Consider the following 16,263-nt stretch of genomic DNA (forward strand, 5'->3'; position numbering starts at 1 on the left):
TGGGATTGAATCCAGGCTCTGATACTTAGCACCACACCCAGAAATAACTGGCCATGTAACCTTGAGCAAGTTACTTAACCCGGATTGCTTTAAAAAAAAATACTAATATATGAACTGCTTTACACCCTCTTCTTGCCAGAAAGAACTCTGTTAGGTAGAAACCAGGGACCAAAGATCCCCTGCCACTGAAGGAGTATCAGAAGACTTGTCTGCTTTTGCCCTGACATAGGAGATGATGGTAAAGAGAGTTGCAATCATTGGTGCTGGCTCCTGTGGCCTCCCTGCCATTAAGTGTTGTCTGGATGAGGGGCTTGAGCCCACCTGTTTTGAGCAGAATGATGATATTGGAGGACTCTGGAAATTTCAGGTAAGGAATATTTCCTATCTAGGTCTGTTTTTTTTTAAAAAGATTGCTGTTTTGTTTGTTAAGGTCAAAAAGTACTGGTAATGTAACTGATGGAATTTGATTAAAAAATCTATTTTTTACTGAAATGTAGAACTGGGTGGGAAATCATAGGATAATAAAAAGGATATTAGATTTGGAGTCCAAAGATCTGAGTTCTGATCTGTTTGTTTCCTGTGTGACCTTGGGCAAATCATTTAACCTCTCTGGGTCTCAGTTTCCTCATCTATTAAATGAGGGTGCTGACCTAGAAAATCTCTAAACACTTTTAAACCCTATTATCCCTATTTTTTTTTCAATTCCTAAAGAACCAGCCTTCCATTTATTGAATGTAGAACTAGAAGTAACCTTACAGGTCATCTATTACAAAATCCTCATTTTAGAGATGAGGAAACTGAGATCCAGAGAAGCTAATGTGGGCCTTGCCCATATTCACACAGGTATTAAATAATAGAGTCGTATTGGCATTTTCACTTCAAACCTTTCCACTTTATCTCACTGCCTTCGGTTTCCTTCTTGAAATAGAATTTAAGATTGATCAAGATAAAAAAAGGTAGTAAGTCCAGAATTCTATCCTTGCTGCCCAAATAAACTGAACTACATAGCAGAATATTTTGTAACAAGCCATGAAAATAGAATAAATGATAAAAACCATATCATGTTACAAAGGTTTTCCAATCTAAAAAAATAATAAATTAGTACCTTTTAGGCTCTAGTTTTTTTTTTTTTAATTTGTGATCACGTTATAAAATCCCCTACCCTGAGTCCAAGATCCCAGGCATAAGCCTGCAAATTTGCTTGTGATTTTTACCTTGGGTAGGTGTGAATGCTGATTGAGTGACCTGAGTATTAAAGTTCTTGGGCATTCATTTATGGGGGGTCTTGCCATGCTCCAAGGGTTCTATCTTCTTATTTTGAGGAATCAGCTATAATTATTTTGTATCTCACCCTATTTTCTTTCTTTTAAAATTTTGGGGTTGAAGAAGTTTACATAAAACCATTATTCTGCTAACTGGTTGGTATGTGACCCCTTCCCCTGTTTCCTAGTAATAATCAGAACTTCAGAATTAGAAGAGACCAATGCCGTCACTTAGTCCTATTTGTACCTGAATAAGCATCTCTTCAACAACATTCCTAACAAGTGGTCACTCAGGGTGACCTTTATTCAATAGCACAGAATACACTATGTGCCAAGACAGCCCATTCTACTTTTGAATACCTCCAGTTGTTAGGAAGTTGTGTTTTTTGTTTGGTTTTTGTTGTTGTCATTTTTTTTAATACCACACTTAAATCTACCTTTTTGCTTCTAATCACTGCTGCTATTTCTGTCTTCCGGGATCAACCAGAACATATCCAGTACTTATTACATAAGACAGCCCCTCAAATATTTCAAGTCAGTTCTTATGTCCCTCTACCACCACCACTGCTACTGAGACTTCTCCAGGACAAATATCTCTGATTTACTGCATCCTATGTTCATATATCAGCCTCCAGCCCCCAAACCATCCTCTTAAATGTACTTCTATATCACCCATACATCCACTTTTCCCATCACTTTTTCACTCTCCCAGTTTGCCTTTAATTTCTCTGCAAAGTGAGACAGTGTTCATTTTTATGGCCCCTGACCACATTCATTACAACAGAGACAGGAACTATGACAAAAATGTAATAAAAAAAAAAATCCCCTTTCTACAGAAAGATTGACTTGTAAATTCCTAAGGCTAATAAAAGTACTTTTAAAAGTGCTTTCAGTTTTCATAAGCACTGTAATTCTTATCTTTTCACTTAATCTTCACAACAACCCTATGAAGTAGATAAGATTGGCATTATAAATCCATTTTACAGATGAGGAAACTGAGAGCCAGTGATGTTATGTGACTTGTCCATTGTCACACAGTTGGTTAGCATCTAGAAGTCTTGATTCTCCATGCAAAACTCTCTTCACTAAACAACCATCATAAATTAATTTTGAAGTATAAAGAGGTAGTAGATAAAGTAAAATAGTATTAATTATATAATTGAATAAGATATTAAATTGTGTTAAAATAGTGTATGTTAGTTATTTAAAAGGATTTTCATTTGTCAAGATATTGGCTGGAAAGGAGAGGCATAGTAAAGGGCTCTCAAGGAAAAAAAAATAAATCCCTTGGTGTTAATCTCAAACTAAACCAAAGTCACTTGCAAAGAGGTACTTACTTACCTTCCTACACCTGGGGTCGAAGACACTTTTCACGAGAATTTAATGCTCCTTTGGGGATCAGAGAGCTGAGAGTGGTCTCTTGCCTATGCCATATAAGAAACCAAGGATTTGTGAGATTTATGGATTTAATCTTGGATGACCAACCTAAACAGTTTTGACTTGCTTGCTTCCTGAAGGATGAAACTATGGAGGGAAGGGCCAGCATATATAAATCCCTGACGATTAACACATCTAAGGAGATGATGGCCTTTAGTGATTTCCCCATCCCAGAAGATTATCCCAACTACATGCACAATAGCCAAGTCATGGATTACTTCCGGGCATATGCCAAGCACTTTGGACTGCTGCCATATATTTGCTTTAAGGTAAGGCATTGGGAACATTGAATTGTCTATAGGGAAAAGTACCAACTCCTCAGCTTTACCTCTAAAGTCCTTCATAATTCGGCTCATGCTTACTTCTGTGGGCTTTTTGCCCATTACTTCACTCGACATGGTCTACATCCCTGCAAAGTTTGCTTTCTGGCTCTTCTCTGAACTTGGGCTTTCTAACTCCAGACTCCTTGATTTTGCACAGGCTGATTCTCATGCCTAGAATATGCGTTTCCTTATTTCTATTTCTTAGAATTCTAGATTCATTTAAAACTCAGTTTATGTGCCAGGTCTTAAAGGAAGGCTTTTCTAATCTGCATCATTGTTAGCATTCTCCCCCTCTCTTCAAGTTATCATGTCTATTTTTACCTGTTTACATGTGTAATTCCCTAGTAGAATATAAGCCTCTTGAGGGTATGGACTGTTGCAAGGGTTTTTTTTTTTTTGTGTATGTGTTTCATGTTTGGTCTTCGTATTCTCCAAGGCCTAGCATATTGCCTTGCATAGAGTAAGGACTAATACTTCTTAGGCAGCTAAGTGTTGCAGTGGACAAAGCACTGGGCCTGAAGACAGTGTAATGTAATGCCATGGAAAGGCAACTTCCCAAGGTTCAGAATACCAGCATAGGTGCTCTCCATTTTATTCAGTGACAAACCAAGAACAGAGAAGATCAAAACATGACATCATTCAAAATACAGCATTTACTAAGTGTGATTAAATAATCTCCAAGTACTACCCCACCCCAGGATCTTCCAATCATTCAATCAATTACAAAGTCCCTGTTCTAAATACTACTCCACCCCTAGGCTGTACCTTCATTTAGTCCACCACAAAGCCCCTCTTCTCAAATGGAGATTAGTTTCCAATCTAAGTAAAGTACATTCATTTGTTCAACCATAGAACACAAAAAGGTCAAAGGTCCCCAGCCCTGGATCACAATTGAATCTACCCCAGAGTTACATCTAGTTTAAGCACAACACTTAATACCCAAATGGAGGTCTTTTCTTCATCTTGACAGGAGGCAAGTTCTCAGCAATCTTAGTTCCTGGGGAGACAAGGCTTAGCAAGGCCACAAGATACATTGCCAGTCCCTTCATTAATTCATCCTCTGTCTGTAGAACAGTCCTAGAACCCCTGAAAACATTAGCAAAACCCTCTCCCAGGATTTCTGTAAACATACAACAAGAAAATCCTTCTTCAGGGCTTCTGAACCAACAGAAAGGTTCCCAGACCCCTGCAACAACAGCACTGTCCTTCACCAGTGGACAGTATTCACTCTGTCTGGAGGACAGTCTCCAGACCCCTGCAACAACAGCACTGTCCTTCACCAGTGGACAGTATTCACTCTCTGTCTGCAGGACAGTCTCAGGGCTTCTTAGCCAACAGCCAGGTTCCAGGACTTCTTCAACAGGACTGTCTTTCACCAGTGGACAAATCTGGCAAAACAACATCAAAACAGACAGACAAAGTACCAGCAAAACAGCCATGTCTCCTCAGTCCTCGGCAGCTCGGGGGGCAGGTCTCAAAAGTCCAGGGCAATTCAAAGCGGCCCCCAGCAATTCTCTCAGTCTCTCTCTGCCTCCAGGAGGTGCTGCTTCCAAAAAGTTCTTCTTCCTCTCTCTTGTCTCTCCCAAATCTACGTCACCAGCTCCTCCCAGTTCAGGACTCTCTTTTCACATCAACAAGTCCATCCCACAGGTGGGATTAACAAGCTCTGGGTTTTAACACAATCAATTTGAAAACCAAGCCAATACAGGGGAATCTTTATGTTCCATTACTATCACAGACAGGAAGACCTGAGTTCAAATCTAGCCTCAGACTAGTTCTCTTCCTAGCCCAGGATCAATGCATCTTTCTCCTCACTTAGATTTTCTCTGCTTTCTTTCAGACCACTGTCCTCAGTGTAACAAAACAACCAGATTTCTCTCTCACTGGTCAATGGAATATCATCACTGAATCTTCCGGAGAGAAGAAGTCATCTGTCTTTGATGCTGTTTTGGTTTGCACCGGTCATCATGTCGAACCTTACCTACCACTATCATTTTTTCCAGGCGAGTTATCTGTAGGGAATGTTGTCTTTTACAAGCCTGCATGTTTTCAATTTTAAAGGAAAAAGGATCATTAAAACTACAGGATAAACTATCACATTTGTCTTGTGAGGAAAAATACATTTGAATTATCATTAAGCTTGATCTTTAAGGCAACCAACAAACACAGGACTGGTACAAAGACAAATCTCCCATTCATTCAATTGATTCTTTTTGTTTGGAAATGCAGTGTTCTGGGGTAGCTAGGTGGCATAGTGGATAGAGCACTTGCCTGAGTGAGGAGAAATGGAGTTAAAATCCAGCCTCAGATACATACTAGCTATGTGACCCTGGGCAAGTCACTTAACCCTAGTTCCAAGGAAGGAAGGAAGGAAGGAAGGAAGGAAGGAAGGAAGGAAGGAAGGAAAGAAGGAAGGAAGGAAGGAAGGAAGGAAGGAAGGAAGGAAGGAAGGAAGGAAGGAAGAAAGAAAGAAAGGAAGAAGGGAAGGAAGGAAGAAAGAAAGGAAGAAAGAAAGAAAGGAAGAAAGAAAGGAAGGAAGAAAGAAAGGAAGAAAGGAAGGAAGAAAGAAAGGAAGGAAGAAAGGAAGGAAGGAAGAAAGAAAGAAAAAGAAAGGAAGGAAGAAAGAAAGAAAAAGAAAGGAAGGAAGAAAGAAAGAAAAAGAAAGAAAGAAAGAAAAAGAAAGGAAGAAAGAAAAAGAAAGGAAGGAAGAAAGAAAAAGAAAGGAAGGAAGGAAGAAAGAAAAAGAAAGGAAGGAAGAAAGAAAGGAAGGAAGGAAGAAAGAAAGAAAGAAAGAAAGAAAGAAAGAAAGAAAGAAAGAAAGAAAGAAAGAAAGAAAGAAAGAAAGAAAGAAAGAAGTAGATAATATACATATATATGCAATAATATAGGATTGTGCTTTAGAGAGGTCTAAAATTAAGTGTTAAGGTCATGGGATCATGTATCTAGAGGAACCTCACTAGTTATCTGGTTCAACCCCCTCGTTTTACAGACAGGGAAACTGACACCAAGTAATGGGAAGTGATTTGCCCAAATTTTCTTAGGGAGTGTTAATTAAAGGCAGAATTAGACCTGTTCTTGACTTCTGAGTTTCCTTTTCTTCCTTTAAGATTCAGTTCAAATCTCACTTTCTGCAACAGTCTTTCCCAGTGAGCCCCCTCCAGCTATGAATGCCTTTCCTTTTCAAATGACCTAATATGGATGGACTTCTGAGGCTCTTCTAGATACATAATAATAACAACAGCTAACTTTTATATAGCACTTACTATGTACCAGGCATGGGGCTAAACATTTGAGAATTAGTATCTCATTTGAGACTTACAACAACCCTGGGAAGTTGGTGTTATTATTATCCCCATTTTACAGATGAGGAAACTGAGGCAGACAGAGGCTAAGTGACTTGCTCAGGGTTGAGCGAGTCAGAATTTGAACTCAGATATTCCTGACTCCAAGCCCAGCACTCAGTCTACTGCACCGCTTAGCTCCTTTCGTGATATATGATCCCATGACCCTAGCACTTTATTTTAGATCTCTCTGTATTATCTTGCATGTGCTTTGTTTTTATATGTTGTCTTTCTTCATATCCCATCTGGCCCCAGGGCTTAATATGGGGCCTGGCACATAGCAGGTGTTTATTAAATGCTCACTTATTGATTGGTTGAACACGGTGCCTGGAAGGGGATGTGGGGTAAGAAACAGCATCACTAATGTATGACTTACTCAAGGTCATGTATCCATTCAGTCGTGAAGATGAGACTAGAGCTCAGGCCTCGATGACTCCCTCAAAGTCAATTCTAAAAACAGCATGAATATTTATAAAGAATATATCTGGTGCTGGAATATGACATTTGTGATTTCTGGTTTGGGGAAAATCTATGCCCTGGAGAGTCTTCACTCCATAATGAGATAGGATCATAAGGTCTTTTATTGTTGGTTTTCATCCTTACAGGTATAAGGAAATTTAAAGGGCAAATCTTGCACAGCTGGAAATATAAACAGCCTGAAAATTTCATAGACAAAAGAGTGGTTATGATTGGCCTGGGCAACTCCGGAGCAGATATCACTGTGGACCTCAGCCATGCTGTGAAAAAGGTTCAATTTATTCCAACTTCCCACTGGGGTTGCTCTTTCAAAGACCTATTAAGTGCTCTACAATTCAGAGATTATTGGAAATTTCTATCCTGTCATCTTTTATGACACATTTTACATTTCAGTTTTAGTCCTCTCCCTCCCTATCTCCCCTCAACATAGCTAAGGTGCAGGTGAACATTACATACTATCAAACCCCAAAGCCTCAAATAATGAACTACTCGTGGTCTATCTCTTACCTGATTTTCCGCTTTCTTCCCCATCTCCATTCCCTAACCCATTGTGTTCTCTGAAGGGCTAGAAGGTAGCTTGACCCAAAATGAAACCTTCTTATCCCATGCTTCTATCCCCATTTGCAAGAATAATTCATTGAGATCTGGTTGACCTAACCTGAAATTTTTTGCCCTTTGAAAAAGATTTTCCTCAGCACCAGGTCAGGATCGTGGGTGCTCAATCGTGTTTCGGATAATGGCTTCCCACTGGATGTTACATACTTTACTCGATTCAAAAATATCATCCGCCATCTTACCCCCTTGTGCCTACTGAATAGGTGGGGAGAAAACAAACTGAATTCAAGATTCAACCATGCAAACTATGGCCTGAAGCCTTCCCACAGGTATGGACTATCATTCTAAAATGCTATTTTCCAGAAAAGACATGTTAAATGGAAATGGAGTAGTAGATCAATTATTTTCCAGGTTTTTAATTTCTCTGAATCCTCTGAAAGTCTGGCTTCTAGAGGCTGAAGTTTCAATTCAGAAGTTTTTATTTTGTCAGGGACAGAACCACCAGGCATCAACATTACTCAGGGAGCTATTATTTTCCCAACATTGCAACCTGAAGACAACTGTCTGAATACCTCATCAACATCTCTGTACTTCTCTGCCTTATGCTAGCCTATACCTATAGAGATTTTATTGGTAGTGAGGGTGGGAGGAGGCATGAAAGGGAAGTGGTGTGAGATTGTGGGCAGTAAAGATCAAGGGCGGGGAAAGCGTGATGGGACACTCACTCCCCTGACACATCTGCATCCCAGGTTGAAGTGTCTTTCCTGGGCCCTGTCTAAATTGCCACCCCATGTGGCCCTTATCAGGCTCCCCACCACTATCTGATTTGACACTAGGTGACAGGATTCCTAATTGCACCTCTAGTCATAAATGCTACAGACAGAATTCCTTATTGTATGAGAGATTGTACTTGAGGATACATAAGCTCTCTTCCAAACCTAAATTTTAGTTTAGTTGGTGGGGATGGGTAGGTACACGAACCACTTTTAAGAATTAAAAAATGCATTTTTTTTCTCAAAATTATGAAATTTTTGTCCAAATAAGCAACTTTTTCAACTATAATTTGAAATTTCACAGAAGTGGAAAGTTTCCAAATAATTAAATATGAGAAAGAGGAAAAAATGAAATTAACAGTTTTCAGGCTCTAGAAATAGGAAATGCTTGCTAGGCATGTCCATAAGGAAAGAAATCCCTCTTACTGTACATAAAGGTTCGAATTCTTTAGTGGTGACTGGGAGGCCTGTGGCAAGGGCCCCAACTATGAATTTTTGTACCACAAACAATAAGTGAGTATTCTGCAATAAATAGTCTGTCACCTGAGGCACTAAGAGTTTGAGTGACTTGTCCTGAGTTACACAAGCAGCAAAAAACATAGGTAGGATTTGAAACCTGTCAGCGGTCTTCCTTCTCTCCAAGAATAGCTCTCCGTCCACTAGGCACATTAGAATAAGTCATATAGAAGGAAGGCATCATGGAGGAGAAGGGCTGGTCATTCATTGGAAGGAAGGATGACTGATATGTAGCTTGTGCCCTCCTTTGGTAGCCACAAAATACCAAGTGATCTGGAAGAAGGCATCCGGCATGTAAGGCAGATGCAATGCTAAAGAACCTACACCAATGAAGGAAGCACTCATAAGAAAACAACGCTTTAAAATTTTCAAAGCATTTTATAAATATTATATCATTTTATCCTCACAATGACCCTGGGTAGAATGTGTTAATATTATTTCCATTTTACAGATGAGAAAACTAAAGCTGGTTAAGTGACTCACCCAGGGTCACACAGTAAATATCTGAAGCAGGATTTGAACTCAAGTCTTCTAGATTCCAAGTTCTTTGCCCTATCTATTGTGGTCCACCTAGCTTACCTAGATAATGAGATACCATTCCATAGATGTATCATGTTGTTGTTATTCTTTAGTATTGTTCCATTTTTTTTTTTGTGACCCCATGGACCATAGCATACTAAGACTGCCCATGGGGTTTTCTTGGCAAAGATACTGGAGTAGTTTGCCATTACTTCTCTCTGGATTAAGGCAAATAGAGGTTAAGTGACTTGCCCAGGGTCACACAGTTAGTAAGTGTCTGAGACCCAATTTGAACTCAGGTCTTCCTGATTCCAGGCTCGGTACTCCATTCACTGAGCCAACTAGCTGCCTCCATACATAGGACCAATTTCTAAACTGTGTTTTAAAAATAACACTAGTTTTGGGAATTCACTGACAGTGTCTACATGGTTTTAAGTACTCCTTAGCCTGCCAGTACTACTTTCAAGCAATGAATTTCTATTTACTCAGTACCTATCACAACAAGATAACACAACAGAATGCTAAAATAGAAAAAGATAAGTACAAAGCTGCAGTCTTGTTCTTATTCTAGAGAAGTTTAAAATCTAATTTAGGAGATAAGAAGTACATACATGAACAGAGAAAGAACAGTGTAAAGGAGTAAATGTCAAGGATCCAATGACTGATACTAGCACTGTACTGAAAAATTCTTCTCCCACTAAACTTTAGCAATTGTGGATATTCTGAGGGCCTTTAATTGGATGTGTCCATGCCTATCTGGTGAAATGATGAGTCACAACTAAAACAGGTCTTACATTCTTACTACCTCTCTCTAGTGATAAAAGGTCAATGTAGACCAGTCCCAAAGCTTCTCTAGTGCTACAGAAATTCACCCTTGCTGGTGGCTCAATGGTATAATTGCCCCCTAGAGGAGTACACACTTTAACAAACAGAGTGGGAAAGGCCTGGCATACATTTGGCTGAATGATTGAACCACCCTTATCACTTTGACGGAGATCCTGCATAAACCTGATATCAAAGCCCTTTGCCTTCACCCCTGTTTTCTTGATCTGCCCCTAAAAGGTTCCTTAGTAAGTATCCCATTGTGGGTGATGACCTCCCCAATGCCATCATCTCTGGCCGGATCACTATGAAGCCAAATGTGAAGGAGTTTACTGAAACCGCTGTTATCTTTGAAGACGGTACCAAGGAAGATAATATCGATGCTGTCATCTTTGCGACGGGTTACTCCTTCTCTTTCCCCTTTCTTGAGGAATCTGTCATCCAAATCAAGAACAACCACGTCTCCCTTTACAAACGTGTCTTTCCTCCATTTCTGGAAAAGCCAACGCTGGCCATAATTGGCCTTCTGCAGCCGCTGGGGGCCATCATGCCAATTGCAGAGCTGCAGGTCCGAGGGGCTGCTCGAGTCTTTAAGGGTAAGATGAAAAATTTGATCAATGAAAGAGGGATCCAGAAATCATTCCTTTCTGCTCCTGAACCTTCCAGATCAGATGTTGTGACTCTTGGGTTCTTTGATCAATGCTAACAGCCCCAAACACTTGGGCATTGCTCTCTGAGCTGACGCCACTGAAACCAGATAAATGCCCTTTCCTGCTTCCAGTATCTGCTCACATCACCCACTTTGCATATGTCAGGTTGATGGACAGTATGATTTCCTCCCAAGGATTCAAGGTCTTCCAGCTCTTGTCTGACCCCATCAGTTTCTTCCCCACTTCTCTCCCTTTTAGTGATTGTACTGCCCAAACAATCATATGCCCAGGTTGGAAGCCTAGGTTCACTCTTAGACAACCAGGAAAGTTCTTAATCAATGGCAAGCTTTGGGTGCTCCAACTAACCCTCCCCACTTTACCTCTAAAAAAAACCCCATATTTTTCCCCTAGAGGAGACAATCATATAACCTAGAAGGTGACTACATAATCTGGGGTGGATGGATAGGTGGAGAAGTAGTTAGAGTTCTGAGCCTGAAGACAGGAGGACCCATTTTTGTGAGCTCAAATCTGGCCTCAGACTCTTACCCTTACAGACATAACTGAGTCTAATTGATAGCCCTCAGAACCGAGGACATTGCTAACTAAGCTCAAACTTGTAAATCAGTTCAGCATTGATCTGAGGTTGTGGGTAACTCACTGACATGTCTCATAGTAACCAAAGGACAGCATTTATAAGATTTTGTTGTTATTGTTTTGTGTTTTGCTTTGTTTTTTGCCTTGGTAACTCCAGGCTCCATCATGACACAATTCTAGTCTAGTCTTATCTGCTAAGTCTTGAGTTTGCCCTGATACAGGCATATGGTAAAGGATGATCCATCACATCCATTCATAGGGATTATACCATCTCCTAGTTGACAATAAAGATCTGTCCTTTGTCTCTTTTTTCAGGTTTGATCAAACTCCCTCCTGAAGATGTTATGATGGCTGATGTTATCCAAAAGATAAAGGAAAATGAGAAAAGGTATAATCCAATTGTCCAGGGCTCCATCCATCTAATCATAGACTTGAATTTAGGGACAGAAATCAATAGCCTCCCAGGGCTATTGTTAGGGTTAGATGTATAGCTTAAGGAGTCTCAAAAATTATCTTTCTGACTATCTAATTTTACAGGTAGGGAAACTGAGGCTCAGAGAGGTTTAGTGACATTTCCAAGGTTATACTGATAGAACATAAGCTATCATTAACCATTCAACAAACAACTCAATAAGCATTTATTAAGTAGTTACTTGTAACTGAGACCACGGCATGGGCTGGTGATAAAAAGACAAAAACAAAACAATTTCTTCCCTCAAGGAGCTTACATTCTATCAAAAGCTCATTCAGGAATAGAATCCAAAATGTAGCAGCTAGCATGGTTCCTCAGCTGTAAAATGAACTAGAGAAGGAAATGGCAAACTGTCCCAGTATCTTTGCCAAGAAAACCCCAGATGGGGTCATGAAAAGTTGGACACAACTGGAATAACTCAACAAGTGAGAAAAGGTGAATTTGCAAAGGGATACAAATGAAGAAAAGAGACATAACATTCTTTAGCCTCTGTAGAGACCGTATTATGTTTTTCTCATTCTATCCTGGCCATTATAAATTTTAATACACCAAAGGGTGTAGTAAAGTGGAAAGAGCCCTATATTTAGGAGTTGAGAAACCTGGGAGTTAATGCCAGCTCTGCCACTGTTGGGCTGTATGACTTTCACTTTACTTCTCTGTATTTCTGTTTATACTTCTTCAAAATGAGGGGATTGAGAGTAGACTCTCTCTAGATGCTTCAAGCTCTAAAATTCAGTGTTTCTAGGCAGAGTGCTAAAGTCTCTTTTTAAAAGGAAAACCCAAATGTTGGTGTCAAGCTTACCCACTGATGGGCTTCCTATTTTCCTCCCTTCTGTCTCTAGGTATGTGCCTACTCAACACATCAACTTGCAAGTACAATATATAGAGTACATGGATGAAATTTCAAGCTTCTCTGGAGTCAAGCCCAACGTGCTGTCCCTATTCCTCAGAGATCCAAAACTGGCTTGGGAGGTCTTCTTTGGTCCATGTACACCAATCCAATTCCGCCTCATGGGGCCAGGGAAGTGGGATCGAGCCCGGGAGGCTATCCTATCCCAGAGAAAAAGGATCATCAAAGCAACAAAGACCAGGAATCCTCCCAACAACACAGATGAAAACCCTAGTTCTTTGGGCTTCCTGTTTTTGGAAACTCTGTGGTTCTTGGCATTTTTCATGGTAGTTTTTGTTTATTTGTAACTTGAGTGATCTCTCCTAGAAAAGTCCCAGCTGAGATTTCAAAGTCACATATATCCAGTGTGCCTGGAACTCCTTTTTACCAGCTTCTTCTTATTCCTAGTACTTTTTCTCACCCCATCATAGAGGTAAATACCAAAAGGCAGAGGGATGCTGATTTTCCCCATAGCATGTAGCTAATTTGGGAAAGGGAAACCAAGTTACTTCAAATGAATGCAGTCCTGATCTGCCAGACAAATGTTCATCTTCTTTGGCAAGCCCTGGTCCCCAATCTGAGAGATTCACAGTTAATCCAACCTTTAAGCACTTATTTTTTTTAAGCAATTGGGGTTAAGTAACTTGCTAAAGGTTACATGGCCAGGTGTTTCTGGGTGGGTGTTAAGTATCTGAGCCCAGATTCAATCCCAGGTGATCCCGACACTGGGGCCGGTGCTCTTACTTGCTGAGCCACCTGGAAGCCCCTAAGCAATTGGGGTTAAGTAACTTGCTCAAGGTTACATGGCCAGGTGTTTCTGGGTGGGTGTTAAGTGTCTGAGCCCAGGATTCGATCCCCCAGGTCATCCTGACACTGGGGCCAGTGCTCTTACTAGCTGTGCTACCTGGCCACCCCTAAGCACTTATTATCTTCTTAGATGCCTACTGACCAGAAGTGCAAATGTACTAGCTCAGGAACAGAACTTAAGTGAGATAGAAACAAATAGTTTATGGGGGAACACTAAAGCAGATTGTGCTTGTGTAAAAAAAAATACACCCAGTGAAATAAAATCAAACTTTTCTAGGATCAAAGAACTGAGAACCATTTTACTACATTCCCACCATCTCAGAAACTACTGAAGGTCAGGAAATTCTTGCTCATTTCTCTCTCCAGTCCATCAGGACTGCATTTGAGACTCTTTTCCCTTTGCTATGTAAAGAATAAGGATAGAGAGGGTAGTCCCTGTCCCCACAGTTTAATAGCCATGACAAAATTTTAAATGATAAGATTGACTTCTTCCAGCTTTTCTCTCTTACAGTCTGTGGAATCACTGTTGTTTTAAAAACTGATTCCCTAAGGCCCCCTTTCCAACCATTTGGCCACCTCTGTAGCTGTCCTCTGAAGACTTCTCATCTTTTCTATATTTTTCCCTTGCTGTAGCATCCAAATTTACATCTGGACTCAAATGTGACTGATTTGGGCCGGGGCTGGCTTTGATTTGTTGTTATTATATACCTAGTACAATTTGCATGTCTATATAATTCTTGGGACCTTTCTGAGGTTATATACTTACTCTCACAATGTTGCTGTTGCTAGAAACATTTTTGGAATTTCTCTTTTAAAGCTGCCTTCAAAGCCTATTTACCAGTCACACATGAAAACATTTCTCACTGCTTTTTATGATGTTTTTTTATGTTGTTGTTGCTGCTATTTTAAACCAAAACCAATAGTACTCAGCCTGATCATAGAGTAGAGTGTCAAAGTTGGGCACAACCTTAGTGATTACTTAGTCTGATCCCCTCATTGGATAAATGACAGAACTGAGAAACAGAGAAATTGAATATTTCACCCGAAGGCACAGAGATAGTTAGAAGAAAAGCCAATAGAGTTGATTCAATATTCTTTCCACTTGACCATGCCACTTCCCAATTATCTTAGTGCATAGATTTGCCTCCTGAATGACTTTGAACTGCTACCACAAGTCAATCCCCCTTCTCCCTTAAAGATATGGCATATGAGAGACTATCCAAAAGAATGTGACCAAGTCTCTGAAAGAGAAGTTTCCCCAAATGTTTTCAGCCATGGTAGCTTCATTCAGATAAGGGTTCGATGTTTTGTTACAATGTCAAGAGACAGTGCTCATTTGGATGAAAGAGTTTTGGCATTCTTTTTTTTAACAAGTAGACCTCATTATCTTATACTTGGTATACCTGAAGAATTATTTCATCAGTCCTACATTTTACCTCCTGTAATATTCTCTTGCTTTGAAAAGAGAGAGAGAGAGAGAGAGAGAGAGAGAGAGAGAGAGAGAGAGAGAGAGATTCCAGGCCTATTTCTTAATCAGTTACTATGAAGCTACCAGTGGATTTACTTATAAATTAACGTAATAGTTAACATATTAGTCAATCATTAACGTAATAGTCTAATTTCATGCATCCACAAGAATTTTAATCTGCCTAGGATTTTAGACATCTTTTACAAGGGCTTAACTCAGCCCTGCTTTCAAGCTAATATAGATACTATCCCAATTTCCACATCAAGTTAAGTACTAGTCCACAGTTTGTTAGCATTTGGGGATATCATAATCATCATCAACACAATAATACTAATAATTTAAATTTGTATATTTTGTTATTACAAAGCATTTGTATATACACTACCTAATTTCATACTGGCCTGTAATCCATGAGGGAAAAAATCCATGTCCTATTGATTTTTATATTTCAGCATAATCCCCTGCATATAGAAGACACTCAATGAATATTTTTAAACAAAAGAATGAATGAATTAATAATTTCTCCTGTCTCGTGAGCTCTCTGCAGTGTCTTTCCATATGGGCATCTCTGTAAATGTTAACAGTAAAAAAGGTAATATAGCTTTGTTTTTTTCTGGAACGTAAACTAACGGAAATACAAATTCTTACTTTCTCTCCCAATAATACTCTGGAAGTACAACTAACTGGCTTCTAAGACTTAGTATTTACCAGAGAAATCTTTGAATTGAGAGGGATTTATGAAGTCTGAGGACCCATGGTACATAGTATATATCTATAAAATGTGTGCTGCCATGGGAGCAATGATAATGGCATAGTGAATGGGTGGCATCAAGGAGATTAAACAAGAAACTTAAAGAAAATTAGCATATTAAAACATCACCTTTCATGTAGATTCTATGGAAGATTTCATAATAAAAACACATGGCCCAACAAAAGAATGTAGAGCATCAGTTCAGAAAGAAATTCATTCAAAGTCACAGAGATAGCCATAGGAGGAGTTGATAGCAAAGTTCCCACATCCTGTGGGGGCACTCCTTTCAGCCATTTTACTATGGAAAGAAGTCTGCAGAAGGGTCTCCAACCCTCAAATAGAACTGATGAAAGACTATATGATAAAACAAATATTGTATCATTTTGTTGTCACCTACAAATTTGTGTTACATAATTTTAACTGGGTCCTCATTGAAGGAAGGCAAATTTTTTACACCTCCCTAATCAACACTATCCCACTCACCAGAAAGGCTTTTCCAAACCTCCCATCAATCATCTCTGAGTTGAGAACCTTATCTCATACTTCAGTGAAAAAAACTGAAACCCTTTACGGAGAATTCCTTCATCTCTTCCTCCTCATCTCACAT

At 39.6% G+C, this 16,263-nt stretch overlaps 1 protein-coding gene across 2 annotated transcripts; it reads left to right on the forward strand.

The window, feature by feature from the left end:
* The first annotated feature begins 232 nt into the window (after positions 1-232).
* On the forward strand, positions 233-13,236 carry LOC138166137 (flavin-containing monooxygenase 5-like). Of its 2 annotated transcripts, XM_069094542.1 has the most exons (9): positions 233-367; positions 2,780-2,968; positions 4,863-5,025; positions 6,969-7,111; positions 7,525-7,724; positions 10,266-10,621; positions 11,585-11,628; positions 12,148-12,176; positions 12,584-13,236. In XM_069094542.1, exons 1-9 carry the CDS (start codon positions 233-235, stop codon positions 12,936-12,938), a joined length of 1,614 nt encoding a protein of 537 aa, XP_068950643.1. In that variant the 3' UTR covers positions 12,939-13,236. The 2 variants fall into 2 exon arrangements, with proteins under 2 accessions (XP_068950643.1, XP_068950642.1); XM_069094541.1 differs by lacking the exon at positions 12,148-12,176 and having other exon boundaries at positions 11,585-11,657.
* Positions 13,237-16,263: the final 3,027 nt, after the last annotated feature.

The sequence above is a fragment of the Petaurus breviceps genome, unplaced genomic scaffold, assembly GCF_028583685.1.
Source record: "Petaurus breviceps papuanus isolate PSGF00001 unplaced genomic scaffold, PetGlider_PUasm1.0 220, whole genome shotgun sequence".
Classification (NCBI taxonomy): domain Eukaryota; kingdom Metazoa; phylum Chordata; class Mammalia; order Diprotodontia; family Petauridae; genus Petaurus; species Petaurus breviceps.

Coding starts and splice junctions, on each gene's coding strand:
- LOC138166137 (XM_069094541.1), top strand. CDS start 233: ATGATGGTAAAGAGAGTTGCAATCATTGGTGCTGGCTCCTGTGGCCTC. Junction 368..2,779: donor GAGGACTCTGGAAATTTCAG/GTAAGGAATATT, acceptor TGCTTCCTGAAG/GATGAAACTATGGAGGGAAG. Junction 5,026..6,968: donor ACCACTATCATTTTTTCCAG/GCGAGTTATCTG, acceptor TCATCCTTACAG/GTATAAGGAAATTTAAAGGG.